General features: G+C 40.7%; 8 protein-coding genes across 8 annotated transcripts; 1 reads left to right on the top strand and 7 right to left on the bottom strand.

Annotated features, from left to right (window-relative positions):
• Positions 1 to 10,747: 10,747 nt before the first annotated feature.
• Positions 10,748 to 11,748, bottom strand: P153DRAFT_387579 (uncharacterized protein; the record flags this gene model as incomplete). Its single annotated transcript, XM_033670667.1, has 4 exons — positions 10,748 to 11,072; positions 11,127 to 11,283; positions 11,342 to 11,524; positions 11,574 to 11,748. 4 exons carry the CDS (start codon positions 11,746 to 11,748, stop codon positions 10,748 to 10,750), a joined length of 840 nt encoding a protein of 279 aa, XP_033522240.1.
• A 1,260-nt stretch (positions 11,749 to 13,008) lies between these two features.
• Positions 13,009 to 13,604, bottom strand: P153DRAFT_358677 (uncharacterized protein; the record flags this gene model as incomplete). The annotated part of the gene is made up of 2 exons (XM_033666821.1): positions 13,009 to 13,406; positions 13,460 to 13,604. The coding sequence occupies 2 exons, from the start codon at positions 13,602 to 13,604 to the stop codon at positions 13,009 to 13,011; spliced, it is 543 nt and encodes a 180-aa protein (XP_033522239.1).
• A 275-nt stretch (positions 13,605 to 13,879) lies between these two features.
• Positions 13,880 to 14,617, bottom strand: P153DRAFT_295060 (uncharacterized protein; the record flags this gene model as incomplete). Its single annotated transcript, XM_033664000.1, has 3 exons — positions 13,880 to 14,098; positions 14,312 to 14,453; positions 14,502 to 14,617. 3 exons carry the CDS (start codon positions 14,615 to 14,617, stop codon positions 13,880 to 13,882), a joined length of 477 nt encoding a protein of 158 aa, XP_033522238.1.
• A 1,207-nt stretch (positions 14,618 to 15,824) lies between these two features.
• P153DRAFT_387576 (uncharacterized protein) lies at positions 15,825 to 16,316 on the bottom strand (the record flags this gene model as incomplete). Its single annotated transcript, XM_033670666.1, has 1 exon — positions 15,825 to 16,316. The coding sequence occupies one exon, from the start codon at positions 16,314 to 16,316 to the stop codon at positions 15,825 to 15,827; it is 492 nt and encodes a 163-aa protein (XP_033522237.1).
• Positions 16,317 to 17,095: 779 nt separating this feature from the next.
• On the bottom strand, positions 17,096 to 17,884 carry P153DRAFT_294859 (uncharacterized protein; the record flags this gene model as incomplete). The annotated part of the gene is made up of 1 exon (XM_033663982.1): positions 17,096 to 17,884. The coding sequence occupies one exon, from the start codon at positions 17,882 to 17,884 to the stop codon at positions 17,096 to 17,098; it is 789 nt and encodes a 262-aa protein (XP_033522236.1).
• Positions 17,885 to 19,823: 1,939 nt separating this feature from the next.
• On the top strand, positions 19,824 to 20,765 carry P153DRAFT_294995 (HlyIII-domain-containing protein; the record flags this gene model as incomplete). The annotated part of the gene is made up of 1 exon (XM_033663995.1): positions 19,824 to 20,765. One exon carries the CDS (start codon positions 19,824 to 19,826, stop codon positions 20,763 to 20,765), a length of 942 nt encoding a protein of 313 aa, XP_033522235.1.
• Positions 20,766 to 21,030: 265 nt separating this feature from the next.
• Positions 21,031 to 24,971, bottom strand: P153DRAFT_387573 (HET-domain-containing protein; the record flags this gene model as incomplete). The annotated part of the gene is made up of 7 exons (XM_033670665.1): positions 21,031 to 21,272; positions 21,429 to 21,701; positions 21,861 to 22,695; positions 22,749 to 22,861; positions 24,005 to 24,319; positions 24,369 to 24,581; positions 24,638 to 24,971. The coding sequence occupies 7 exons, from the start codon at positions 24,969 to 24,971 to the stop codon at positions 21,031 to 21,033; spliced, it is 2,325 nt and encodes a 774-aa protein (XP_033522234.1).
• Positions 24,972 to 26,840: 1,869 nt separating this feature from the next.
• Positions 26,841 to 27,788, bottom strand: P153DRAFT_295134 (HET-domain-containing protein; the record flags this gene model as incomplete). The annotated part of the gene is made up of 2 exons (XM_033664006.1): positions 26,841 to 27,283; positions 27,377 to 27,788. Coding segments are annotated over 2 exons (855 nt in total), but the record flags the coding sequence as incomplete, so codon positions are not given.
• Between the last annotated feature and the right edge of the window lie 127 nt (positions 27,789 to 27,915).

The following is a 27,915-nucleotide window of genomic DNA, read 5'->3' as shown; positions in this document are numbered from 1 at the left end:
CTTCCCCTTAGCCTTAAACTTCTTAATCCTAGGCGCCCTAAAGGTATAGTGCTTAGGATAGCTATAGTCTTAGAGGTAGAGAGTTAACTTACACTTATTAGTAGGGGAAAGATAGAATACTTTATTATAAATAAAGAGATAGGTCTTATACTTCTTAATACGTATAAAGAACTATTCTAGAGTAGTACCTTTATCTATATTATCTTTAAAGTTAGTATATTTAGATAATTTAGCAGTGTTAGGATCTACGTTAAGAAGGGTTTTAAGCCTCTTTACCTTTTTAGTATCTTTATTAAGTATAGTTATAGGGTTAAGTGCTTCCTCTAGTATAGAGGAGCTTAGAGGGTTAAGGTTAGGAATATTACTTAAGTACTTAAACTTAGGCTTTAGTAGACGTAGGTCTAGAAGATAAGATATATCCTTACTACTCTTTTTCTTCTTTAGTATCTTAGTTAAGTAGTACTAATTATCTAGATTAATACTACTATTCTCCTTTTCTTAAATTTCCTTATATACTAATAACTCTTTATTAGTAAGCTTTACTACTTAGTTAGTAAAGTCTATAGGGAACCTAGGAATATAGTAGATATAGGTAGTTTTAGATTAAGCAGTAATACTAGCTAGAGTAGACTAGTAGGGTAGAGTTAGAGGCTACTAATTATTAGGATAGTTCTTAGTAGTACGTATATAATCTATAAGCGCTAGACTAGACTCTAAAAAGATAAAGTAGTAGGTATAGTCTAAGTTATTATCTAGTTTATCTTTAGTAGCTTTATAAATAAACCTAGAAAGGTAATTTATATAGACCTTCTTAATAAGTTCTAGAGGAGCTTTAAAGTTATTAATATTAATATCTAGAGATAGCTTAAACTTTATAAACGCTATAGTAGAGGATAAGAAGAAGAGAAGGTTATTACTAAAGAGAAAAGTTAGTAGGGCTATAATAATAGTAAGGAAAACAAGGTAAGATACTAGGGGGGTACCTATTAAAATTTAATAGGTACCTCTATAAAAGTAAAGAAACTAAAAGCGTAGCCTTAGTATAGCTAAATCTAATTTATAATACTTACGCTAAGTACCTTATACTATAAGCTCTCCTTATAGTTAGTTAAAAGAAGTATACTTTTAACGTCTAGCTACTATAGTATTACCTCCTAAGTATTTAGTGCTCTTAATTATTAGTGTTTAGTATATTAATAATAGCAGCTCCTTAGAAATCCTTCTATAAATTATAGCCTATTCTAAAGATAAGCCTAGAGGTAAGTAAGAAGTAATTCTTAGTCTTTAGGTTATTTTATTAGTCCTAGACACGCGCTTAATCCTTAGCACTAGTAGATAAGTAGATAGAAAAGACTAAATAACTAAGGAGCTTAAGCACAGTTTAGGAGAGCTTCTAAATACCTAGGGTTAAGAACTAATAGATAAACTTCTTATTATAAAGAAGAGCCTAGTCTATATAGAGTATAAGGATAGATTATATTTTAGGAAAGTACTTTAAAAACTCTTTAGTAAGGTTAGTATTAGAGAGCTTATTATAGTTTATATCCTTATTAAGAAGGGTATAGTTTAGTCCTTAGGCTATTTTAAAGATCTAGTATAAGTAATTACTACGCCTACTAGGCTTTATCTTAGGTAGGGAACTAAAGGACTTATATATAGGTAAACCCTTATAGAACTAAGAGATATAATCCTTATTATACTTTTTATCTAATTTCTTACTACTATAGCTGTAGACGCTGTCTTTTAGGCGCTTCTCTACCTCTAGCTTAATATAGAGGGAACCTAGGACTAAAAAGAATTTAATTATTTAGGTAGCTTTATTAGCATAAGTATCTATAGTAGGGACTTACTTTCTAGAGAAGTTTTTGTGTATTATAAATATACGCTTAGACTATTTTATAAATTAATTATTATATTCTTACTAAGTAGACAGAGAATATATCCTCTTAATAGTGTAATAGTGCTTAGGTAGAAGGGAGTAACTAATAGTGTTAGTAGAGCCTATAGGAAGGGTAGTGTTAAAGTTATAGTAGAGGATAAAGAACTTAAGTATCCTCTACGTATTCTTTACTTACTCTATATAGTTAGAGTATATAGAGCTCTTAGTATTAGTAATAAATATTTCCTAGTTAGAGTAAAGGAGGCAGAACTTAGAACTAGAATATATTAGTAGTCTAGGGTTACTTAGGGGGATATACTAAAGTTTTATAAGAAACTCCTTAATAAACTTACTTTAGATTATTATCCTTTAGTAGGTAGGGATTTATCTCTCTATATATATATCTATCCTTATCTGTTTTAGTTATAGCCTTAGCTAACAGCTTAGGACGCTTAAGAAGCCTTAAATATAAACTATAATTCTCTATCCCTTAAGGGGCGGGATAGCTAGATATTATTATAAGTTATACTAGCTTAAGCTACTAAATAGTACGCTAGTAAGATAATAGATTACAGAGGCCTTCTTATACCTTATTAGTAAAGACGTGCCTAAACTAATACTTAAAACTCTAGATCTATTACTTAAGAGTATTATTAGGAGAATTTATAATTTCTTATCTATATGCGTACTAATTAAATCTATAAGGGGTAATACGCTTAGATTTTAAATACTTAGGGATATTAAGCGTAACGCTGTTTTAATAGGCAGTAGGGCTATAGTGCTTAGTCTAGTACTAATAGAATACTATAAAGATAGTCTAGATACTAGTAGGGTTCTCTATATTCTAGACTAGATTATTAGAAGGGAGTATTAAGTTAATTACCTTATATACGCTGTTAGTAGCAACGCTATTACTACTAATATAGTAGACTTAAAACTTATCCCTAAATTAGCTTAACTCTTAGGCTGTTTAGTAGTATAGTAAAGTAGAAGTAAGGTAAAGGTATAGTTTAGATAGGTTACTAGGACACTTATAGGAACTCTTAGGGTAGGTAGGTTTAGGATATTTAGTGTAGATATCTACTAGTGTAGCGTTATAATAATTATTAAAGGTCTTAATAGTCTAGTAAGTTAGTAATAGAATATTAAAGGGATTAGAGTAGTATAGGGGTAACTTATAAAAGTTTTATAAGTTACCCCTTAGACGTACCTTAGTAATTATTGCGCTAGCCTTAACTGTCTTTCCTAGACTAATCTTATTAGCTAAAATACTACCTATAAGGTAGATAAATTTCTTAGTAAGGTCTAAAGCCTACTTTGTTATAATAGCTTACTACTAACGTAATATAAAATGTATAAAGGGTATTAACTTTTTCTTAAGGCTAGTAATTTTGGCCTCTAGGTAGGCCTTCTTTAGGTATGTTAGTATAAATATACTACTACGCTTATTTATTTTAAATAGGATAGTAGAAGGATCTAGGTTAGTTAGAGTAGAAAGCTTAAGTATCTATTTAACTTTAATTTCTAGACTATTTTTGTAGTCTAGACAGACAGTATTATCTTTAAGTATAAGTACTTACTAAACGTTATTAAGAATGTTTTCTTCCTAGGTTGCGCTAGCTATAATAGTAGTAGCCTTAAGATTATAGTTATACTTCTTCTTATGCTTCCTCTAAATAGGATTTAAACGCTTATTAAAGTAGTAGATAGTTTTAATATTATCTAAATAGTTAGTACCTATAGTATATAGTATAGTAAGATCTTAATAATATACTTAATAATTATTTATATATACTTATAGGTCCTTTATTTACTGTAATATAGATTAGGTAGCTTTAGCTTTATAAATAAGTAATTATTTATTAGTGCCCTATTTTGCCTTAGTCTTTAGAATTTTATTAATATAGGACTAGATAATCTCCTCTTTTAGAAGGTCTTTAATCCTCTTGTCTTCTTTGCTGTTGTTTAAGGTATTACCTATAGGTACGTTAGGTTTATTAGAGTTATAGACCTCCTTATTACTCTCCTTATTTAATTAGTAAATATAGGCGCTTAATTTCTAACGTTTTGCAGGACACTATTTAAAGGCCTAGGACTTAAGGGCGTTAATAGTGCTAAAGGCAGCGTATTTAGAAAGAAGGTTAGACTAATAGGGAGTTAGTTATTAAAGTTTCCTAGGTAACTCTAAGAGCTGCTGTTACTTACTATAAGACTAGTAGTTACTTATTCTACTTAAGACTTTAACTTCTTCTTTACTATACTTTACTTTAAATTCTCTAGCTTCTTAAGACTCTGCTTCCTATTAGTAGGATAATTATTTTAGAGTATAATTTTAGCAAAAACCTATAAGGTGCTATATATTATATTATAAGAACAAATGTTAGTAAGATTAAATAGGGAGTTATTAGGAATAGAGAAGAATATTAATATAAGAGCTAGAAAACGTACCTAATATCTTAAGTTATCTTACTTAAGTATATCTTCTTCTAACGCAGTAATAAGGAGGATACTAGAGGTCTTATTAAGGATATTTAATATAATACTCTTAAAGCTTACTAATTATTTTATAACATTAGTATTCTTAAAGAGGACGTAGAACGCGTTTTATATACTTAGGTACTAGAGTGTAAGCTCTAGGAGGACATTATATATAGTCTTTAGAATATTAGACGTAAAGGAATCTAGGTATAAAATCTAGAAGCTAAAGGGTTTATTGCCTAGCTTTTTAGTATTATATATAAGGCGTTCTGTAGTATTTCCTATATTAGAGCTAGTATTATTAACTTCTTTACTATTGTGTATAGGTATAATAGGTATAATATTTATAGGTTAGAAGGCTTCTTTATTATTACTTTAGTTAGATTATTTATTCCTATTACGTATTAGTCCAAAAGAGAAGAGTAATTATAGATATAGAGGACTTATAATTTCTTATTTATAGGAGTTTTAAGAGGCTTAGGGTTAGAGGTGTTAGGTAATAGATTAGGGGGGGAATTACTAAAGTTTAATAAGTAACTCTATTATTAAGTATATATTCTAAAACTTATATAGGCTTTACTTTATTAAGCTCCTTCTTTTTATATTATAGACTTAATAGGTTACTGCTAGACGTTTAGTACCTACTTATAGAAGAAATATATTAAGGGGAACTATAAACCTAGTTTAGGAGCCTACTGCATTAGTATTAGGTATAGATATATTAGACATAGAGTCTACTATAGCCTATAAGTTAGAAGCCTAGGCGGACTTTAGTGCCTTAGTATAGGAATACGCTTTTAATTAGTTAGCTAGGGTAGTATTAGAAGTTCTTAGGAAAGTTTATAGTTAGGCTAGAAATAGGACTAGTAGGCTATACATAATCTTATAAGTGTTAGCTACTTAGTTACTTACCTATAGGTAAGTAATACCTCTAAAATTAATTATCCTAAGTGCGTAATTAATTAGTAGGTAAAATAAAAGTAATTTATAATAAATATTACTAATTACTATTAATAATTAAGCGTACGCGTAGTCTATAGGTAGTTAAGGGTACAGTTAGTTAGTAGGGTAGGTAAGTAGTTAGGTAGATACTAAGGTACATATAATAAATTTAATAGTAGGTACTAATACGCTAAGCTCCTAGCGTAATACACAGACCTAGCTAGAATCTAAAACTTTAGTAAGTGTCCTTCTATACTTTACTAGTTTTAATCTCTATATAAATCCCCTGTATTTACTAGTAGCTTTACTTACTGTATAATGTTTCTACCTATAGTAACTATCTAGAAATTTACCTCTCCTTTTATTTTCTTTTGCCTCTCTAATAATATCCCTATTCTCTACTATACCTGTCTATTAATACCTCTAGATTTCCTCTATACCTAGGGTTATACTTTGTAATTATAGTTCTAATTCTATTTATATATAATTTTAAGTATAAAGACTAGTAATTAATTAGCTTTAGTATTATTTAAACTTATATAGACGGAAACTCCTTTATACATACTTTATATAAAGATCTTAGATAGTAAGGTTTACTAAGAATTTATACCTCCTATTTAGGTAGTTAGCTGCGTTATTTGTATTTTGCTATTTTAGATTAATAAATCTCTTTATAGGTATTCCTTATAGTACTAGGAAGGTTATAGAGCTACTTAAGAAAGTTCTATATATCTCTTCTTACGTACTACGTTTTACTATCTATATGTCTTTACCTAAGGTTATAAGGCCTTACCTACTCTTTAAGGATACTCTTCTTCTATAGTGCCTATTCTTATACTCTAGGATTTGTAACTAAAATAATATTAATTAGCCCCCTTATATATCTATACTTATTAACTAAGATGTTATCTCTCTTGTATCCTCTACTTTGCTGTTTATAAATAGTTATTGTATTTACTATAGTAAGGAACTTATCCTATTTAATTATTTAAGCATAATTAGTTCTACTAGATAAACCTTGTTATATAATAAAAAAATATATAAGAAGCCTATATAAACGTCTATAGTATATTGTAGAGTTATTTATTTTAAGATATTTTAGCTTATTTTTATATTCTTTACTTACATAGGTGTCCTATACACTAATTAGGTAATACCCTATAGACAAAAACTCTAATTAGTCTCTTACTATATAGATAAAAACTCTAATTAGCTGTATTAGAAAACGCTAAGCTAGAGCACTATAACGCTAATATACACTTTAATACCTACTATTAAAGTCTAATAAGTATATAATCTAATAGAGCTTAGTCTTATAAATATTGTAATATAAAATTTAAATATAAATATTATATTTAGGAGATTTAAACCTATAAAAACAAGAACTACAGAACTAGTTATTTTAACTATATTAAGTAATAAAGTATATATAACCCTATACCTTTTCTATATATACTTTAGCTAAAAGGTCTAAGTAGTGTATATAAAAAACCTTAGTATAGTAACTAGTATCCTTATAGTTTTTAAGGCACTAAGCTTTTATTAAAGTAACTATCTTAATTATATTAAGAGTAGAGTAGGTTAGGTAGTTATTAAAAGAGTTCTACTAAAATAGTTAGCTAATATTTAATACCTACTAAGCCTATTAGACCTAAATCCTACTAATTAGTACTAATTAGAGCTAATTAATACTCTCTACCTTTCTACTAAAAATATACCTAGAGCTTAGAAACTTCTAAAAATTAGAAGTAAGAAGAAGGTAGAGTATAAAGGACTAAAAGAGAGCCTTTATTATATACTTAGGTAGGGCCCTTAGAGCTTAGGCTACCTTCTAGGTAGGTAAATAGTAAAAGAAGTAAAAATAAGTACTTATTTCTTTTACTTTAAACTAAGATTTTAGTTTTAAGATACTCTAGAAGTATCTTAATTAGGCTAAATTAGCTTAATCTAGTAATTTACCTAAATAGTTACTCTAATACGCCTATAATACGCTTAATATTACTAAATATAGGTAATAGAAGATATAGTCTACTAGATTAAAACAATTATATCTAAGAAGAGAAATATTATTAGGTAAGTATAGAGTAATAGGCAGTTTATATACTATTATACTAGCTCTAGCCTCTTAGCTTATATATATAGATAAAAGTACCTTATAAAGAGATATAGGTCTTTTAGTAATTTATCTTATTATATATTTAAATACTATTATTCTATCTTTGCTATACTATATTACTACTGTAACTAAGTCTTATAGAAATATTCTTTAGATATTATAAGTTAAGAAAAAAGAGTTAATCTTATTAACTATATATTTAAGTATTTAGAAAGTAAGTCTACTAAGTACTAAGTAGTACTAAAAAGAAATAAAGGTTTTTAAATATTTATTATATAATATCTACTAGATGTATTAAAGTAAATCTACTAGTAAATTAATTAATAATAACTAGTTAAGGTAGTTACTACTATATATAATACTTTATATAGTATTACTACTAAAAGTAGAAAAGAGGCTATAAACTAAAGAAATACTAATAATAATAGTATATATAGTACTAAGTAGGCTAAGAAGAGCTATAATACTAATTTATATAAAAAAACTAAGAAGTTAATAAAATAATTAAATACTACTTTTATATAAATAGTAGTTAGCAGCTAAAAGGTTACTATAGCTAATAGAAATATTACCTTATTAAGTAATAAATAGATTTAATACTAAAATTTCTTTAAGAAATTTATTAGTACTAGTATAACTATAGTTACTAGTATAATTACTAAAGCTATTAGAGTTAGTATAGTTAAATTAATTAGAAACTAAGTTATAGTTCTTTTTATATAGTAGTTATAGTTTAATAAAAGTTAGCTATTATTTATTAAAGGTAATAGCTAAAGATCTTTTGTTTTTACTACTAGATCTAATCTAGAGAATAAGCTAAACTATATAATTAAATAGTAAAATACCTAAATAGCTTTAACCTAGACTTTATTAAATTTAAATAATAGTAGTAGACTTTTAATACTAGATATAGTTAATTTTAAAAACTTATTTTTTACTATATAGTTTAATAAAGCAGTTACTCTTATTAGTAAAATATAGTATTAATAGATTATATCCTCTCTTTTTATAAAATACAAGAAACTTAAAAAGTTAATATAAAGTAAAGCTAAGTACTTTAAAAGAAGTTAAAGTTTTATAATATTAGCTAAAAAGTAATTATTCTTAGCTATCTATAAAGAGTAACTTACTAACCTAATATTTAGGTAGCTTATAACTACTATATTAAAATAAGATTTTCTAAAGAAATAGATATTATATAGTAGGTACCTTTAATATAAGAAGAGATAGAATATACTATATAACTACTTTAGTATAGAAATCTTTATATTATTACTTTAAGTAATAATTTTAAATACCTACTTTAAGTATTCTATTATATAAATAAAACTAGTCTAGTGAATAGAGCTATTAGCTAAGTATAATAAAGAGGCTATAGGTTTTACTTATACTATTACTTTAATATATATCTTTTATATAAATAAATAAGCTTATTTAGAATAGATATAGTAGAAAGATACTAATAATAAGAAGTTAGTAAATATTTATATAGCTAACTTATTTAGAAATTATTCTAGTTAAATAAAGAAGGTTTATTAGGTCTAAGATACTAAAGATAATAAGTTTAAATTAGGTATTAAGTAGTAAATAGTAGTATAGTGATAGTTTTTATTATATACTTCTAGTTTTTAACTACTATATAGTTTTATTATTAAAGTAGCCTACTTTTCTAGAGCTATTTTAAATCTATCTAACTATTCTAAAAGTTATTAAATACTTTATAGTTATTTAGGTTAGTATAGAAGGTATATATTAAGTCTAGGTAATTTTTATATCTAGTTACTTTTTAAATCTATATATTAGGTCTATATAATTTTTAAGTTTTATTACTTTTTATATCTAGTAAATTTTTAAGTCTATATATTAGGTCTATATAATTCTTAAGTCTAGTTAATTTTTATATCTAGTTAATTTTTAAGTCTATATATTAGGTCTATATAATTTTTAATATTAAGTTAATTTTTACATCTAGTTAATTTTTAAGTTAGTATATTATGTATAGGTAGTTTTAACGTCTAGATATTATATCTACCTAATTTTTAGGTTTAGATTTTAGGTACTAGCTTAGCGTATATATACCTATTTTTACGTACTTTTAGGTTAATAATTAACAGCCTAATATTTCTAGTGTCTAAGTGCTTATATTAGCTGCATCTTTTTAAGCTGTAGTTACAAAAGATTAAAGATAATATAGATATTAACGACAACACAATGCGAAGCAACTATAAGGGGTTTTTCAAAGACTAGAATCTAGTCTTGAACGTTAAGTTCGAAGGTTCCCAGGTCTACCGATATGCAGACCCAACTGACGGAAAGTTTGACTATCCAGTCCAGCGGCGACGCAACGAGCAGGATAACGTAATCTTGCGTAAGGCTGAAGCAAATCTCGATGCATTCTGGAGAGCAGTCGATCAGTATTACAAATCAAAGGCTATTGGGAAGTCACAGCATGATCTGGTAGCTCAATTGCTTTGTAGTAATCGAGCAATTCAGAGAACCCCTGAATGGGTCAAGCCGGAAAAGACCAAAGCGTCCCTCGAAAGCGTTCAGTATGTGTATCAGTCCTTCTCAACAGTGTTTCATAACGCCACAAAACAAGTCACCGGGCCATTTGACCGCGCATCTCTTTCGGACAAGGCGCCAAAGGCAAAGACGCATGGTAGCGCAACTCCGAATATGGAAACGCAACCTGGCATCCCTCATGATTCCAACAAAGTGGCAATGTTTTTGAACGTCGACAAGCGCGCCTATAAGGGTTTTCAAACATTGTTTTACTCGCCCAACAACCCAGACACACCTGGAGAAATCCCTTGGGCTGACTTCCTCCACTCAATGGTGCTTGTCGGCTTCTCCGCTGAGAATCTACACGGTTCAGCATGGAACTTCGCTCCGCAGACGGGCAATGTTGGTCTCAAAAGAAGCATACAATTTCACGAGCCTTACCCTAGCAATAAAATTCCGTTTTTGTGGGCTCGAAGGTACGGAAGGCGCTTAGGAAGAGCATATAGGTGGGACGCGAATATGTTTCGACTGACTTGAAAGAACCTTGATCACAAAGAGAGGCGAGATGTTAAGCACTCTACGTAGAATGAGATTGGACACCATCTAATGGAGAGACCTGATCTATAGATCAAGATGCATTATTGATATGTTCTCGAATCTTTCTCGACAATGCGTCGTGAATATACTGGAAAGAGTAGGGACACCATTGCCATTGGACTATATGTTTTCCAGTTATTTTGCTAATAGCAGTGAAAACAGTCTTGGCTACTTTCGTTAAATTTACTCATACTCGGTCGAGTAACTGGATTCGATATCCCATCTTATATGCTCTATGTTCTGTCTACCACTACACTTTTCTTTGGAAAGACCTTGCTACTCAGGTCAAGGATTGGCAGGGGGCAAGGTATTCCAACTGCCTCGCAGGCGGTGAGGATGGCGAGATACCAGCCACAGACTAGACCGATAAACCCGAAGCCTCCTGCAATGTGCAGCAGCTTGGTGATGTGCTCTACGTCGGCTTCGGTCGTGGCATGTCCGACTCGGAAGTCAGCGGCAGCGATGAAGGAGAACAACATAATAAGGCCAAAGAAGGTCAAGGTAAAGAAGACGTTTACACGGAACGTTCCCATAAAGAAGACAAAGCTGGCAATAGCCCTGTAACATAGTTAATTGGCTGTATGAGAGAAATGTCACAATCAGAGTGCCTACATGGTGACGTTGTGGAAGCCTTGAGACGAGTTGTATGCTGCGCCATTAGCGCCTCCGAGCTCGGCAAAAGGGGTTGTGGTCTGATGAATAGGATCCTGTGTGTAAGCAAGACTTCCCCAGTGGCTGCCGTAGATAAGGAAGACCGCCATGGGAAAAGCTGGCAGTGTAGTGTTAGTGTTATACTGTGGTCCGAGTTCTAATCATCAAGTACGTACTATTTCCCAAAATGAACTCCGCGATACCAGCGAGGTTCATGGCAATGCATCCAAAAAAGTAGTAGTCGCCACTCAGTCCAATCAAACTTTGTGGGGCCACAGCACCCTGAAAGCCACAGAGAATGAGGATGGTGGAGGTGTATGGTATCAGAAACCCAATGAGTCCAAGCAAAGTTGGATTGGCTGGAGAGTAGGTCAGTACAATTATCTATTACTATCTGAAAGTACATACCAAAACGTTTGGCGAGGTCACCACGGCTGGGTGCCGATGGCTGGAAGAACAAACGCTCATACTGCTCCGAACTCAACTGAACCGTAACTTGTCGGCTGAGTTCAGCGCCATTGCCAACGGCATTAAAATTGCCTTCTTCGCGAAAGTCATGATTGATCTTGTGAGCCTCAGACATGGTAAAGTTGTGCTACTGAACAGGACAATCTTGACAGGCAGGGGACAAGTGAATAGGGATGATGTCCAACGAGTTGGAAGCGACAGAACGGCGATACCCAGAAAGACGGGAACATCTAGACTTTATTGCTGCAACGATTAAGTGGAAGAGCATACGCGACAAACGCCATTCTCGTATCATGGCGTCGTCATCTACAGCGTCAGCCGAGGCAAAAGGATCGCATTCCCAGTCAGTATCCCCAGTTCTCCAGGCTCTCCGCATAGTTTCTCCACAACTCTCTACCGTGTGTGGGGAGAGTGGATCAAGCAGATCCTTGCCGGGAGGGGTCTTGTGTGGAGATGGTTGGAGCGGCTGTTGTGGCGGCAGATGAACAAGCTTTGTCAAGCATTGGTAGCGCACGCTCCGCGGCTCGACCGGTCCAAAGGGTAATTTGACGTTTCAGATCAGGTATCGTGAGTTGTCCGTTTGGCGTACGTAACCCAGATCCCATCGTTACCTGGTGCGGCTTAGAATATCGTCTTGCTTAAGCAGGCAATAATAACCTTTACCTGGGTAGTTACCGGAGCATACAGTCATTATGTTATTGAGGTCTTGTACTCAAAGAGCCTGTTCTTTTCGTATATCGCGCTCATTGTTACGCGGGTCGCTTGCAAGGTTCGCAGCAAGGATTCGAGGATGACGTTGTGCACGCAGCAGTCTCGGCCCTGGGGCCAAGTTCATGCCGATGCGCATCAACAACAAGAAGACCCACAGATTCTCTTCGTGCAAGAAGACGACACACTTTGACTGCTGTTAAACCTTTTCACTTCCGCGGCACTTCTATGGTCCCCATCTATTTGACTAAACTCGCCGTATTCCATGAGAAGAGTCATCCTACACAGAAATGTTGCATCCAAGTTTCGGTTCGTAAGCTGTCATCGAAGTTGAATATCTTTCCTCCAAAGTTCAACACAGTGAGAATACTTCTTCCTGTCCTCGTAGAAAGCCATGCATTTCTTCTCCAATATCTGTACGACTCGAAACGAGACTCAGTTGCAACAGGGGTGCGCTTCAGTAAGCGAGGGAGCAACAGCAGGGATAGCGGTAGCCGAGGATGAAGACAAGTTAATGACATCGGAGGGAGTGGCAGACACAGTAGACGAAACATCGACAGAGGGCGAGGACACATCTGCGGCACAAGCAAGGTTGCGACGACTATTTACTCCAGTCGTAACCAACGGATTTTCTCTCGTTGACAACGTTCTTCATGTGGCAAAAACCCTAGTCACAGGTTACAATAATGCACTCAGTGTCGCCGTCGCAGTAACCCATGTACTCTCCGAAGGTACTTAATCCTGATGGAGTTCCAATATCAGCGCCCCAATCGTCAATGCCGCACCCGAGAGTGAAAGCACTCTCAATTTCAACATTATGATACTTGACATTGCAATTCCCAGTGCCATTATTGGCGATTGCCTCGTTGAACTCAGGGATAAGAGTGCTTGTGGCAGAAGCGATGGCGGACGCAGAGTCGCTGGCAGAGGCAGTGGCACTGGGGAAAATGACGGCATTAGAACCGGCGCTAGGGCGGGTGCCAAAAAGCTTAACAGGACAGACGGAGCCCACACTCGAGAGCTCGCTCAAGGAAAACTTGGAGTAACACGCTCCGTTTTTGAATCCTGATTAACCGGTGTCAGCGATCGTAAACTTGGAGATAGAGGAATGAGCTTACTAAACGTGAACGCATTTCTCATCAGCAGCGCTAGCGTCGGTGCAGTCGGCGAAAGTGGCAGTGTCAAGACCATCAAGATCATGGCCACCGTAGTCGTTGCTACAGATCGTCTGGAAATTACCAGATGAAGAGATGTAGATGGCATCTTTTACCTACACCGCCCTTGCAACTCGGGGCCGAGATCTTCTTGGCCGACCAGATCGAAGTGGACATAACATTTCGTATATTCCAGTCAAGACATAGATATGTATCAAATAGTTACTGAATTGAGTATATTCTATTGTGAGGACATAGAAGATGAGACTGCAACTAATCACCAACTATTTTGGGGAATATACAGTTATATATTAGAAAGGCGTCAATAGAACGCGAACATAGGTCAACCAATACTAAGCCCAGGCTTATATTTACTTCGTTCTTTTATTCATCACCACAATCAACCTCCTCATTTGCAACAATTTCATATGTCATCTTCCTGCTCAGCTCCTGCGGACACCTGCGGTAGTCGGCATACAGCGTCGCATTGAAGAAATTGCACAAGTCCTGGATGATAGGTCGAGCGGCGAAGAGCGCGTTCTGGTCGCAGGGAGGGTTGGTTTCGGGGTTGGCGGGGAGGGCAAAGGCGCAGGGTTCGATGAGCTAAGAGTTATTAGTTCCAAGATCGCGTGAGAAAAAGTGTGGTAGAAGTTTGATCGATACATAAGGGTAACGTTGGAAGACAATGGGTAAGGCAGTTGGTTTGAGTACACCAGGTAGAGCCCGAGGCAGGTGCGGCGGCAACGCCTGGGAACAGTCTCCCGCAAGGATTGAGATGATAAGAAGATGAGAGAGGACTGCAAATGTGTAACGTACGCTGGAGTATGCATAGTAGTTCACGCAGTGGCATGCGAAATCATTCTCGGCGCAGCCATCGCCTTTGTTGGCGGCTAGTTGACACTCTGCGAGACACTGAGCAGTGACTGGAGGCATAAGAGCCATGAGCTTGTCGTTGTCGCTGGTTGATATCAGTCAGATGTACTTGAAGTCACATTGGTGCTCTTACAGGCAGTGGTACTTGGCGAAGTTGCCGGGCTGCAGGGCTTGCGTAAGGTTGTACGTGAGTTGTGCGCTCGCAAGAGTTGCGGCTGAGAAAGCAACAGCAATGGCTGAAAGACGCATCTTGGAAAGATTGTTGGTAATGAATGAATGTGGAAGTGATATAATAGTGTCAAGTGCCTGAACTTGAGTGGGTATTGATTATCTGGCGACAACTCGATCTTTATATACCTTTTTCTTCAGCTTTACGCCTCCACCACGCCCTGATCTTCTCTCTGAATGCATCGTATGCCATAGGTACCAAGCCTTAGGATCTCCAAACCAATATTGTTTTTCTGCAGGAACAAGCCCTTGCAGATAAGCGACTGCGGCGCTAGTCCCAGACTTGCTTGTCGAGATCCAGATTTTCCAAGGTTCTCCGCATCGGATCGTTTTATCATATCGCCACAGGGCACCCACTCACCCAACGAGCCAAAGAGCCAAGGTTGGCGTTTTCGAAGGCTCGAACCGTGACCTGTGTCATACTACATTACGCAGGAGGCCTTGCGTCCGTACAGCGTATCAACAAGCCAGTCAAATTTGCAGTATCGGAGTCCACACTGACCGGCTGGAGAGACTGAAGTCAGACGTTGTTGACAGCGCCTTAGAGGTTATCATGTTGAACAAATTTTCAATTCTTGATATCTGCTTGAAGACAAGTGGTTTCTAGCGCTTACCCAATGCAGGTGTAAGTCCCTTCGCCAGAGACTGTTGTATCTACCTAGTACCAAGCGTTGTATGGTGATCGGCAATTTACTGCCGTACCGTACCCGGCAAAAGTAGTATGCGGTGGAGATTGTGGTCTGTGTGCTCGCCAACAGTAAAATTAGCAGAAGCGTGTGTTTTTCGTCTGGCGGCAATGGCTGTGCTGGTATGTACTCGGGACCTTATAAGCCACCACGCCACAGCCTCCACTATATACATCTGCTCAGCTGTGTCAACAAGATGTAGGTATAGAAATTCATCTTGACAGCATGCAATTCGTGATTCCTCTGATAAGCAATCTGATGGAGGTAGACATGAAATTATTATTGCGAGAAACCTCAGTGGGTTTGCATCGAGGGAAACGTTGAAATGAAGGCTGAAAACTATGTTGGGACAAGCAACGGGCTCGTAATGCACTAATCTAGCGCTAGCGCCACAGCGGTGGGGAACCGGGGAAGTGGCTTGATGAACAGCAATTGTCTCGTTAGATACAATATAGATGTAAGGCTTGGCTGACATGTTGATTTTTGTAGAAGTCCAGACTTCTAATCGAACAAATGTTGGGCGTGCTTGGCAACAAGCTGAGTCAAAGTAGCGCCGTTTCCTGCGTCTTGCCCCGCTTGTACCACGACACGACACAAAGTATCGAGTGTTCAGCCGCACCGCGCTCGCTCGGATGTACGTTGCATACCGAACCAACTTTCTTGATGCCATTTCGCCCTCCCGCGCGGGCGGAAGCGTTGCCGTAAGCAATACTATTAGGCACGGCAGCAGCAGCGGATTCTTCGACGTTGCCTGCCAGCTTCGGCCGCCAGAGGCTTGATGTGACGATAAGACAACACTCATCTACCACCACCCACCGCAGCAGTCCCTTGCCGTTCAGCATGCAAGCGTAACTCAGAGAGATTCCGTTGCCCGGCATGTTACCTGTTATGCCTGCGCTTACTGCTCTCAAGACGGTTGGGTAGCTCTCGCCGTGCTTCCACTCCATACAGTCAATGCCACGCTTTTGCATGCGGCTGACCAAGTCTTCGATAAGCGCTCGGTACTGCACCACATCCAGCGTCTCCAACGTCATCCAAGCAAGCCGCCACGCTGAACACTCAGCTCTTGCCCCCACCTGTCGGAAGTACGACAATAAACGGCGTCTGCCTGTCAAGCGCTACGTGCGATATCTGCTCTTGCTCGACTGATCGCAAGCCAACTTCCCCTTGACCGACCACCTGCTGCATTGTCTTGCGAGTCACCACCTCGCTCTCGTCGCCAACTCGAGCCTTGCTCAGCCGCAGCACAGGCATTCCGTGCCGCTTTTCCCTCTTCTTTGTGCTGGTCGGGTCTCTGCTATTCATCCGTACCTCCTCTTGCACTCCGGCGCCCCTTCCAAGCCATGAAAGGCAGTGGCACAGCGTGCTGGGTTACCGGAAAGCTTCTAAGTCTTCCCCCTCGTAATCTACTTCAGCCTCCATCATCTCCCCGATCTCAACCTTATAGCCTTTCCTGAACGACTCACCCACACCACCTTGCCGATATCTACGGCTGCATGTTGATAAATCATCGTGTGCAGCTCAGCTCATCTCTCGGCAACCCTTGCGCGGACGGCAGCTCAAATTCTCGTGGCGCATGTAGACTTAGATTGCTACATCCGCTCTTCACTCTGCCTGCTACAGCGTGCTGATCTCGCAGATGCACATTGACATTATGTTTCCCTGTAGCGTGGTTCTTGCAGATGGATACAGCACAAGTGTTCCCGCACACTGTTAAGCATTGTTGCAGCCAACAGCGGTTCGACGTGGTTTACTTCTGCTTCTTGGTATTGCGAGCAGACAATGATGTTTAACTCATGATTCGTGATACCAATCAATCATCGAGCTCCACCTGTGCGGAATGGGAATATTGCGCTACCATCATCGCCTGCACTTCCTCCATACATTCTTTTTTGCGGTAGCGACCCAGGTCGGGCCAGTTATGTCTGTGATAAATTGCTTGAACCGCGGTCAACATACCATCTTCAAGCCCTTCAATCCAGACATCTTTTACAGTGCGCGTTCCAATGGGTACAAAGTTAAGTTTCCGAAAGTGAGATTTTAAGACTTCGAAAAAGTCCTCAATTGCCCAAACAGCTCCTGAGTCGCGCCACTCGGCTTCTTCATCGGGTGCCCAGTCCTCCGGACTATTCTCCACCTGTCTAGGATCTTCCCGGATGGGGCTAAAGCACTCGTACCAGTGCACAATGCCGAGTTTGGTGTCAAGCAAGAAGAAGGGGCTGATTTCTCCTCCTTCCGTCAATCCCACAACATGGGGAGGCACAGAACCCTCATCTGGGTCCAACTCCGTGTAGGTTTTCACTTTCTTGCCATCGGGATCGAGAGCGAGAGCTTGCCAGTTCGCAAAGTTACAGTCAGGGGCTCCATCAATTGCCACGGCGCCATTGTCGCGGATGTAAGGGAGATGGCGAAGCAGCGAAATAACCGTATCTGTCTTGTCTAAATTTTCCCAGGTGTTCGAATTGATGGATGGCCACCCGCCCTCAGGTGGTTCGATAACTTCGGACTCGTCCAGGTACATCGCGACGAGAAAGCGGTAGTAATCGCGAATCGCAGCAACAGTAGCATCGCGCGAGTAGCTGACATCGCATAAATGCACCATGATTGTAGTCGGGAACAAATGATTTCAGAAATTCTAAGGAGTACGAAAGTGAGTAACAGCGTCTAACTAAACATCGTCAGGTGGGGCTAGGCCACCTGAAATGCCCCACGGGAGCGAACACCTAAAGTAGAAACTCGAAGCTTCACGAAGTTGAAGATAGAAACCTAATCGCAAAATTACAGCCTTGCCAGCTTATATGCTGAGCAATCGAGCATAGTCAGAAGTATGCAGACAGTTCGGGTCATTACTTTCTCGCTGGCAATCGCAACCTCGAGCGAGGGTTCGAAAATAAAATCATCGGGAAAAAGGGTCCGTGGTATCTTACAGCAAGGTGATTCCATACTCATTCAAAGCATACATGCGCTGTTCCAGGCCAAGATGAGATCACTAGTACACACAATCAGCGACAACGCATCAAGCATTCGCTTACTATCCCGGCCGAACATTGGTGCGGCATTCTCACCCAGAAATACTGGGAATCTCCTAGTCAATATTCGCGAATGTGTTAAGGCAGACGTGTTTATTAACGATGTGAACAAGATCGCGACCTAAAGCTACCTTAGAAATAGTATAGCATTAGCCATGCAAGTTCAACCCCAATTCCAGACATTCGGTAAGGTTCCTCCAGTACGTTGAGAAGTCCAGCTTCACTTAAAGGGTTTGTAGGTCTCGGAGGACAATTTAAGTCCATGTGTGTTGTACTGTCCCTGTAATGTGACTGTATCAGCGTTGTCAAGATGATTTCAAAAAACCTTTTTTCAAGTGCAGTTGTAGTTATATCTTGAATAGAGGAATATCTCCTGACAGTATTTCAACTGTCTACGAGACGTTTCACAAAACTACCCTCAAGCTATCAAGCTTCTGAATTATATGCGTTCTCGCCACGACGTGTAAGAGGATGCAGTAAGACATATTTCCAAATGAAACATAGAATCGTACTCTACTGATCCTGCTCGAATGAATCAAAACACTTGATGTTGTTATTGTCTTTTCACTAGGCCAAGCTCTCTTTATGCTGCAAATACCTCTCGTCTATGTCTACAGGAAGTCTGTAGCGAAGATTGTGAAGATAGTCAAGACTTTTAAGCTGCTTCTAGATGTTTAAGCTTAGTATTATAGACTGCAACTATAAAATGAAATTTTCCAGAAGCAAAGTTACGCTAAATCTTAACATGTATTCCAGAGAAATACCAGAATTTCGCATGTTGAGGGTGTGAAAATTTGAGGTTCGTACCTCTCAAACGCCAAAAAAGGTGACGAAAAACGAGGGGAAATTGTAACTAATCAAGTTTGTGATACGTGCCTTGCAAACTTACACAGAGAAGGTAAACTTATAATTGGGTCACGCATCCTTCCTTGCAGTTAGACTCGAGGGTGGAGATGTCTGAAGCCTACCTGGAAATCAGGGGAGACATACAAAAGAAGAATGTATCATCATAGCTCACAGTCATGACGTAACGATATTCAAGAAAACTTTTAAATGTCTGTTAAATCGAGTGACATGGGGAAATGTGAAGAATGTTGGCATCATTAAAAGCAGATACAAAACTTATGGTGTAAGACTTGCCTTCCTATCACATTAGTGGGGCTCGTAGTCCTCAACACCAGACTGCGCCACACTGCGCGGGAGCTGTTGTTGACTACATTCCTCATTTAGATTGGCCAAGCCATGGTAATGACGACTTGACATACGATACTAGCGCCCGCCCCACATGGAACAAGCATTGACCAGAAACGCCAAGATCTAAAACCTGATGATGAGCTCCTGCACTACGACTCCCCCTTTGGAATCTCAAAGCTTTGAAACAAGGAACGTAGTTTGATGAACATGTCGTAACGCCCCAGCCATCCCAAATACCCGTGGGTATATAGTCGGGCTTCGTCTTCCTTATTTCGCCGGATCAAATCACCACACCGCTCTTCTGTTCTTCCGTGCAACATGGTCAAAGTCGCCACAAGATCGTCGACGTCGACGTCGACGACAACAACGGAGCCCCCGATCGCAAGTTTCTCGCCCATCTCCCGGAATGCGAATAAGGATCCGTATTGGCCGACCATCGCAAACATACACCACATTCCCGAATGGCTCAAGGATCAAGATTACATTGTAGAAGGCCACCCGATGCCCACCCATTCATACAGGCGATCGTTTCGGCTGTTGCGTTGCCTACATACGGAGACGATAAATATCTGGACTCATCTCGTCGGCAGTGCAGCACTCGTAATGACCGGCATCGCGCTGTACGACTACGCCATATCGAACTCGCTCCCCTCGGATCTCGGCGATAAGTTTGCGTTCGGAATCTCTATCATCGCCGGAATTGCGTGCTTTGGAATCAGTGCTGTATTCCACACCTTTAGAAGTCACTCGCGCGAAGTCCACGTTTTTTGGCGGAAATGGGATGTTTATGGCATTTGCCTGCTTTCATTGGGTGGAGGAGCTGCTGCCACTTATTACGGATTTGCTTGCGACCCCACGATGCAAATGTCGTACTGGGCTCTCCACGCAAGTGCGGCTGTGGCGGCCGCTGTAATAGTATTTGATACCAGTGACGATGAGAGCACGATCTCGCGTGAAGGCGTGTTTGGTTATCTTGGGCTTGTCGCGCTGCTCCCTGTTCTTCACAGTATTGGGAAGCTGGGCTGGGACCGGGCCTGCATAGAGTTAGGTGCACATTGGTATCTCTCTGAGGCTTTGGTCATGTGCCTTGGTGCATCGTTGTTCGCGTCGAAGTTGCCTGAACGGCTCAGCCCAGGAACCTTTGATATATGGGGTCATTCGCATCAACTGCACCACATCTGTGCTGTGATGGCATCGGCATTCCACGTAGTTGGTTTGGCAGCAAGCTATCGATATCGTCAAGAACACCCAGGATGTTGATATCCAGCTCGTGCATTGCGCATCTACTCTTTAGGACGTGTATGTAAATAATCTCTCGACAGAGAAGAACTGTTGGCATTTTAAACGTGCTGAACACTCATCACCTTGGCGTAGGCATGTCGAGCAAGTGCAAGTCCAGATGATATCGCAGCAGCTGAGGAGATAATCAATGCCGTCTAACCAGGATCCAAGCGCTAGCAAAGAATGAACGAAGTCTTCTCCAAAACCCTGTCCTCTGTGTAGTGAGGACTCCACTTTCGTCTTCTCATTCATTATCACTCTCCAGGTGTGCATTGAGCTCGCAAACCTCATCCTCGATTTCGTGGCCAAAGTAGGTCCCGCTCATCCATCCTCTTAGACAGCAGTCGCCTACAAGTTGGTAGTCAGGGTGTTCTGTTTGGTTGTCTGTGACCTTGCGAAGCATGAACGGTGTGTGCCCGCTGTCGAAAATCGCGACTTCGTCTCCTGGGTCCATGGTCCGGTGGCGACAGCCCATATATCCCTGTTCTGTCATAAAGATCGTATGAGAAAGATGAGAGCTTCGAAAAACTGTTATTACTGAGCGGATGAAAGTCTATATCTCCTATGTTGTGGATTTTGGGACTTTAAGGTTGTCATTAAAGAGCATAGTTTTGCAAAGAATTTCGACATGTCTTTCCCCACTATACGGTGAGGGTCCTGGGAGGTTCGATCTCATGCCGCCGGTGTCTGCATCTACAGAGAATCTCGCGTCATACTTGAGACGTTCTAACCAAAGAGCCGTGAAATCAGGATGGAACTGAGTCAGCCAAGCAGTGAAGTGGGAAGCCGATGGTGCTGATGACGAAAAGCTGTCGAAATGTTCCACGTCCAACACGGACATAACAACATCGATTGAGGTTCCATAGATCGGCAGGTGTTGAGCGTCGGATACTAGGGCTTGAACTGGCAAGCGGGCTGGACGTGATGTTCAGAGGATCCCAGGTCAATTCAGTCCGAGACAGGAGTGAGCTTCCCCGCTCGAAATCAATAACAGGAATAAACTAGGTGTATGTGTATCGTCGACGGGACGGACACCGCTGTCATGGAGTAGAGATAAATGGCCACCAAGAATACATTTGACCGTGAAGTCCTGGATTATCTCATTCAGTATCGCGTTGTAGTCGGGCACGATGGCCATCGACTGGTTGAACAGCCCAAGCATAGCAAAAATTCGACCCCGAGGATTGCCGCATTGCCGATATTTGCCTAGATTTACGATATCTCTGGCCTTAATTCCCGCCACTGTTTGTGAAACGCATGAGTTTGAGAGGATGACCTGGCGGTAATGGTCGCGGAATATGAGTAGATCGTAAGTGTGATAGAAAACGATATTTCCTTGGTCAATACGACGCTTTCCTATCTTACTAAACAACTCCTGAATCAAAGTTATAACAATGGAGAGTCGTTCGAGTTCTTCGCTGTCGTTTCCGACAAATATGCAGACCTCTCGAGCCAGAACGAATTCTTGTACGATCCACAGTCTTTCGACCCAAGGTCCAGAAAACAATTTGCATAGCGGTGAGTCAGATTCTGTGAGATGTAGCATGTCGAACATGGCTTTACCACCGTCATTGAAATCCAAGGCGCTTATGATTGTTTCTTTATCTTCGCTAAGCTTTCGGAGGACCTGGATCCCTTCCGTAGCATCTTCTTGTCCAAGCCATACAGTGACACTTGAGGCGTTCCGATAGACAGCGCCCATCTGCGCTACATGATGCCCCTTCTCATTCAGATTGAATTGGTGGATACACACTGCATCTGCCCAGAGTAATCGAGGTGCATTTTCGTTCCGTAAAGCCTGCAAAGCGTCGAAAAGATTTTCTGTGATGTGGGTCACTGTGCCAGAGGCCACATCCATGACGATTTCTGGAAACACTGGTTCTCCCCAGGTGTAGGATAGTGCCTCGTACTCTGGCTCGTCACTTCTCCGGACCTCGGTAAGAGAGCATCTTAGGTGTGAACCTTGTCGCCCAGGTAAGAGTTCCAGAAGCCGAATAGAGTCCGGATGTTGTAGAGGTCGGTGTGCGTAGATGCAGCCATCTGATTCGGTCCTGATAGTTGGAAGATAGGTACACCTGTCAAGTCGTGACACTGCGCAGTCTTAAAGTGAGACTTGAACCAAGCGGCGTTAAGCGAGGTAGAGCAATGCAAGGCTATGTAGCAGTGAGAACCATGAGTTGTCAAACCAAAATCGAGATACGTCAATCCACACGGAATCATTCTGGATAGAGGTATGAAGTGATGACTGCTGCCTGATCGTCTTGGCCGCATTAGGTGTGGCTAGGCATTCTCAGCCTGCTCACCACATTACCATAACACGAAAGTTCCCTTACCTCCCAAACTCGGCCAACTGCACAACGCTCAGTAAAAGCCAAGCAAAGACTAGAAGTTGATGCTGGGGGATGGAAGTTCCTAGAGAAGGGTGGTCTTCCTGAACATGCAATACAACACGGTAAGCGGTGGTCTGATAACGTAAGAATCACATCAGGAAGCTACATAAATGGCCACTTTACCTATTACTATTCAACATGCGATACCTACATCTTGAACAGGCAAAGATTCCACTGTGTAGACAGTATTTACGAATACACTTCAGATTTCAAGCTTCGACTCATGATTCGGTTGCCCTTCTCAAGTTAGAGTTTCGAATTATCAGTCCCGCATTATTCTTTTTCATATGCAAGCAGTTCCTGCACCAGGCTGCAAGAAACATGGTCGATTGGTCGATGCTCAAGAAAAACGACGAGATCACTGCTCAACAGCCCTCGAACGTGGACCTATTTACTTACTGCATTTCATATAGAACCGTTCAGATGCACGTGAAAGTATAGCATTAACACAATAAATGCATAGCGCGAACCACGGTATATCATTGGTCGACACTGTTAATCCAAAGATACTACCAAGAGCTCTCCCCTATAAAGTAGCATTCCAATAAAGGCTACACTATGATTGCGCTGTAAAGTATCCACAGGGCCCATTTCCAATATTGTAAGATTGGGATCCTGCTTTAGTTGTGAAAAATCCAGCATTCGCACTTGTTGAACAAACACCCAAACGCGAATATAATAGAATACAATTTTGGTAAAAGAAGTAGCCTTGGCATCCCTTCGTTCCCGTTGTGGGAACGGTCTGGCACTCGATGCAGCATGCCTCAGCCGATGATGCCGCAGTGAGGTCGAAAGTAGAGACTGTGTTAGCACCGTTATTGAACATACTGTCAACAGGTATTCCGTTGTAGCTAGAGATTATGTTGTTCGTTGAGCAAGCTGCGTAGGAGGTGACAGTGGTTGAAGAGACTACCGTGGAAGTGGTCGTCGATACTGAGGTCGTGGTACCAACTTCTACCATGGTAGTAGTAATTGTTGAGGTTTGAGTGACGGTAGATGTGGCCTTGGCGAGTAGTTGAGTTTCAGTTTTGGTTGAGGTGATTGTTGTCGTGCTGAGAAGAAGCGGTGCTGGTACGGTGATAGTAACTGGTGAGCCCTGGACGGTTGTGGTTATGATGGCCTTGATCTGTAGTACGGTGTTGCCTATGTGGTTGTTAGCCAAAATGAGTAAAGAGGAGAAATGAGCGCTTACATGTAACAGACGCTGGAAACCACACTCCGGTACATCCTTCCTTGTTGCCTCGCTGTAAAAGCGGGCTCACTTCCCTCTTAGTGGGTTGCAGTACCAAGGGAGCACTGTCTACGATGTTCAAGAATCCGGATGAAGTTGGGATGGTAGATGTGACCGTTGTTGAAGAAGACACCTCTGTACTGATGATGCTTGTTGCAGTTTGGAAGTTAGTGCCTGTGTGACGTAGTTAGTCTTTGTTTGAGACAGCCTGTTATCCGCATGCTACGTACTGGTTACGGTGTTGGTCTGGATCACCGTAGTAGTCAAGGGTTTCGTGATTGTTAACAGAGTTGTAGTGACCTTCTTGACGTCGACTTTTGTGACGGTGATAGTCTTTGCCTTTGGCGTGACCTTCACGGTAGTTCGTGATGTTTTGGTGATAACGTTGGGAGGAAGGACCTGGGTGCTGGTAGAACTCGAGGTTGGAACACTTTTCAAAGACTTGGTGCCTGTCCTTGTCACACATGCTGTCTTTGTGTTTGTGATTGATGATCCTTCATTGACTGCGGCGCCTAACGCGGAAGCGAAGAGCAAGGGGATCGTGAAGAAGACCTTGGAATGCATTGTATGTAATTGGGCAATTGGTGTTGAGATGAAAATACTTGGGTCTCACAGGTTCGCCTCGACATATACAATTCCTGAGCTCGAGAATCCTCGATTCTGAGAATTTCCAAAATATCTGGAAATGGCGGTGGCTTGCGAGGTTATCGTCTTCAGCCGCAAATGGGCCTGAGGCTTGCGGCGAGACCATCATACACGTGCTCAGACCGCCTCAGATGAGTATTTGCCCTGGGTAATAGTTACGCTATTGCTTCGGGTATTGGCGTAGCCGAGCTTGGCATCTACAAAAATAGGCGAGCTGCCTCCCCATCTTTCGAGTGCGGCTGAGTTGATTGGCCTCATTCACCCCTTCACCTCAGCACGAGGCTTTGCAGCTCGCCATGATGTTGCCCAAACCCCTCACTAGAGTAGAAACAAGACTTCTAAGGCGGTACCTTCTGAATAGAAGTGTACCTATCTTGAAGAAATGTGTGTGTTTGCGGATAACTACTAATTATAACATCGTTTATCCCCAACATCTACTCACCGATTAGCCTTTATCTCAAGCGCCTACCCATCCACACGCCCAAGGCACAACGAAACGCCCTCGAAAGACGACTTCTCAAGAACAAAATAGAAGGCATAACTTACCACTCAATCAAGGTCCCTGATATACGCCAACAAATCTTCAACCCTTAATAGGTATAGTATATTCGTCACGCACAGGAGAAAAGGAGTGGAGCCCGCAGTCAGCAGCCCCGCGGAGTAAATACAGAAGCAGATTTACAAAGCTCACTCCGGATACAGTCCTGATATGAGTGTCTATTCAACTACCGAAAGCATTCTGCATCCAGTAACGTGTTTCAAGTAATCTTTGGCATGTGTGCGTCTACGTGCTTGTTACTTCCGCGCGTCTCGCTGTCTACGCAGGGAGGCCTTTTTTCTTTTCTTCGTATGGACAAGAGTTAACGGTTTATCTGCGATTGAATACTGATTGTCTATAACAACAAACACAGCGTAGTTTAATGAACTTTCAATTCTAAAGCTCTGATAGGTTGTTGACTACAAGCTTCTCCGCGGACCCTATCATATCCGTGCGATATTGAAGCATTATAACGCAGCTTTTTGGTTTGATGGATAGATCCGACATGTTGAAGTCTTACGAACACCACCATGCGCAACCTGCGTCCCTTCGCGCAGACCCACTGTCAATTTGCTCGGACGCAAGGGCAACGCGACGGAGGTCAACGACGCGCAGAAAGTCACGAATAGGCGCTCTTGCGCAATGATGGATTGAAATGAATGACCGAGAGAAATTTTGAGGTTGTGTCCTGTATCGCGAGCAAAACCACCACATTCCCATCCCCATCACACTACAGTAACACTGCACTCAGTAGCATGCTTATCAAAAGACATTTTGGGAAAGACGTGTACGACCCCAACCCTCACAAGAGAACCCTGTTCGGGACCACGCTGCAACAACAGCATCGCAACGGAAGAACTCCCTTCAAAAAGGCCAAAGCACATCGTCCTGCTCCAATCCAACAAACTCTCTATACGCAAGACGGTAGTCTCAATATCAGGCACGTGCTGGCGATGATCGTATGCAAGTCCCGTGTCGAGGTAGATTCTCATGTATCCGGGGTCTTTTTTGCGATCGTGATACCAACGCGTTCTGCTGTTTATGACTTCGTTGACGAGATCGGAGCCTTGTATTGCGCGGCCTTGGAGACGTATGAAGGCTTGTGTGATGCGTCCGAAGGGGTCGGATGTTGTGGGCGTGCTTCCTGCGGAGAGGAGGGTGCAGATTGGCCATTCGGGGACGTGGAAGACGGGGAATGAGATGGGGGTGCGGCATTTTATCCAGGAGAATGTAGGCCCGGATACATCGTTGTCTTTTGTTGGCTCTGTTGTGTGCCAGCTCAGTTGGAAGGCGATGCCTTTTTCCCACATGCCGGCTATATACTTACCAGGCTGGATTGAGAGTGTACGGCGGGCAATTCCTGATAGCGCGGGCAGTACGTCGTTTGCATACGTCAGGTGTCGCTTGCTGTAATCGGAGACTATGTTCGCCCACTCACGGCTGAATTCGAGTTCGTGTGACCAGCGAGGGTTATGCGGTTTTTCTTTTGGCGGCCAGGTGATTTGGTTTAATGTTGAGTCGTTTTTGGTACCACATTCACATCTTGTGCTTGTCTTGCATTCATACAATACCTCGTCAGGCAGAAAATGCACGGTCCGAGTGGCCAGGAGTCTCTCTTGCATGGTCCATCCTCGCTTGAACAAAGGAAACTGGCTCAGTCTGGTTTGCTCGATGAAACCGTGATTGTTCACAACTCTGGCTTGCAATGTGAAAGAATGATTTGAGCCTCGGCGTGCAGTGATACTGTGAGCTTGTCGTATATTCAGGAAGCCCTCGGCGACGTTACTTGCCCCCGTAGCTGCCAGAACAACGTATGCATTCGAATAGAGATCCCCCATTTTGGCACTCTCTGTGGCCCAATCGTCTTCGTCGTCTTGCACAATGCAAATGGAATCAATCCAGAGGTAATCTATCCCAAGCTTACGAGTCATCACTACGGCATCCTTGAGGGTTTGCGGAAGGTTGGAGATGTTGAGATGGTTGTAACGTATCGCAACGTTGGCCTTTGTAGTTGTGGGTTGTTTGAATGATCCCCAACAGTAACTCAGGGCAGCATAGCGGACGGGCGTTTCCGGCGATCTCAAGCATGCATCGCCATCCAACTTGATTAAACGTTTCGGAATGGACTTGTTGAATATGGTACAATCATGGTGAGTAGCTACGCAGCTAGCAATCCAGCTCTGGATCTTGCTCAACATTTGTGCTGATGTCGGGTCCTGACAGATGCCAACTTTCGCCACTGGAAATGGATTATGACGGTTGTGTAGCTCTACAGTCATCATGAGCGCATTGCTGTTTGAAAGATTTTCGACAGACCTTCTGAAT

This window comes from Dothidotthia symphoricarpi (genome assembly GCF_010015815.1).
Source record: "Dothidotthia symphoricarpi CBS 119687 unplaced genomic scaffold P153scaffold_14, whole genome shotgun sequence".
Classification (NCBI taxonomy): domain Eukaryota; kingdom Fungi; phylum Ascomycota; class Dothideomycetes; order Pleosporales; family Dothidotthiaceae; genus Dothidotthia; species Dothidotthia symphoricarpi.
The sequence above is the reverse complement of the archived record's forward strand: the minus strand, read 5'-3'. Positions and strand labels throughout refer to the sequence as shown.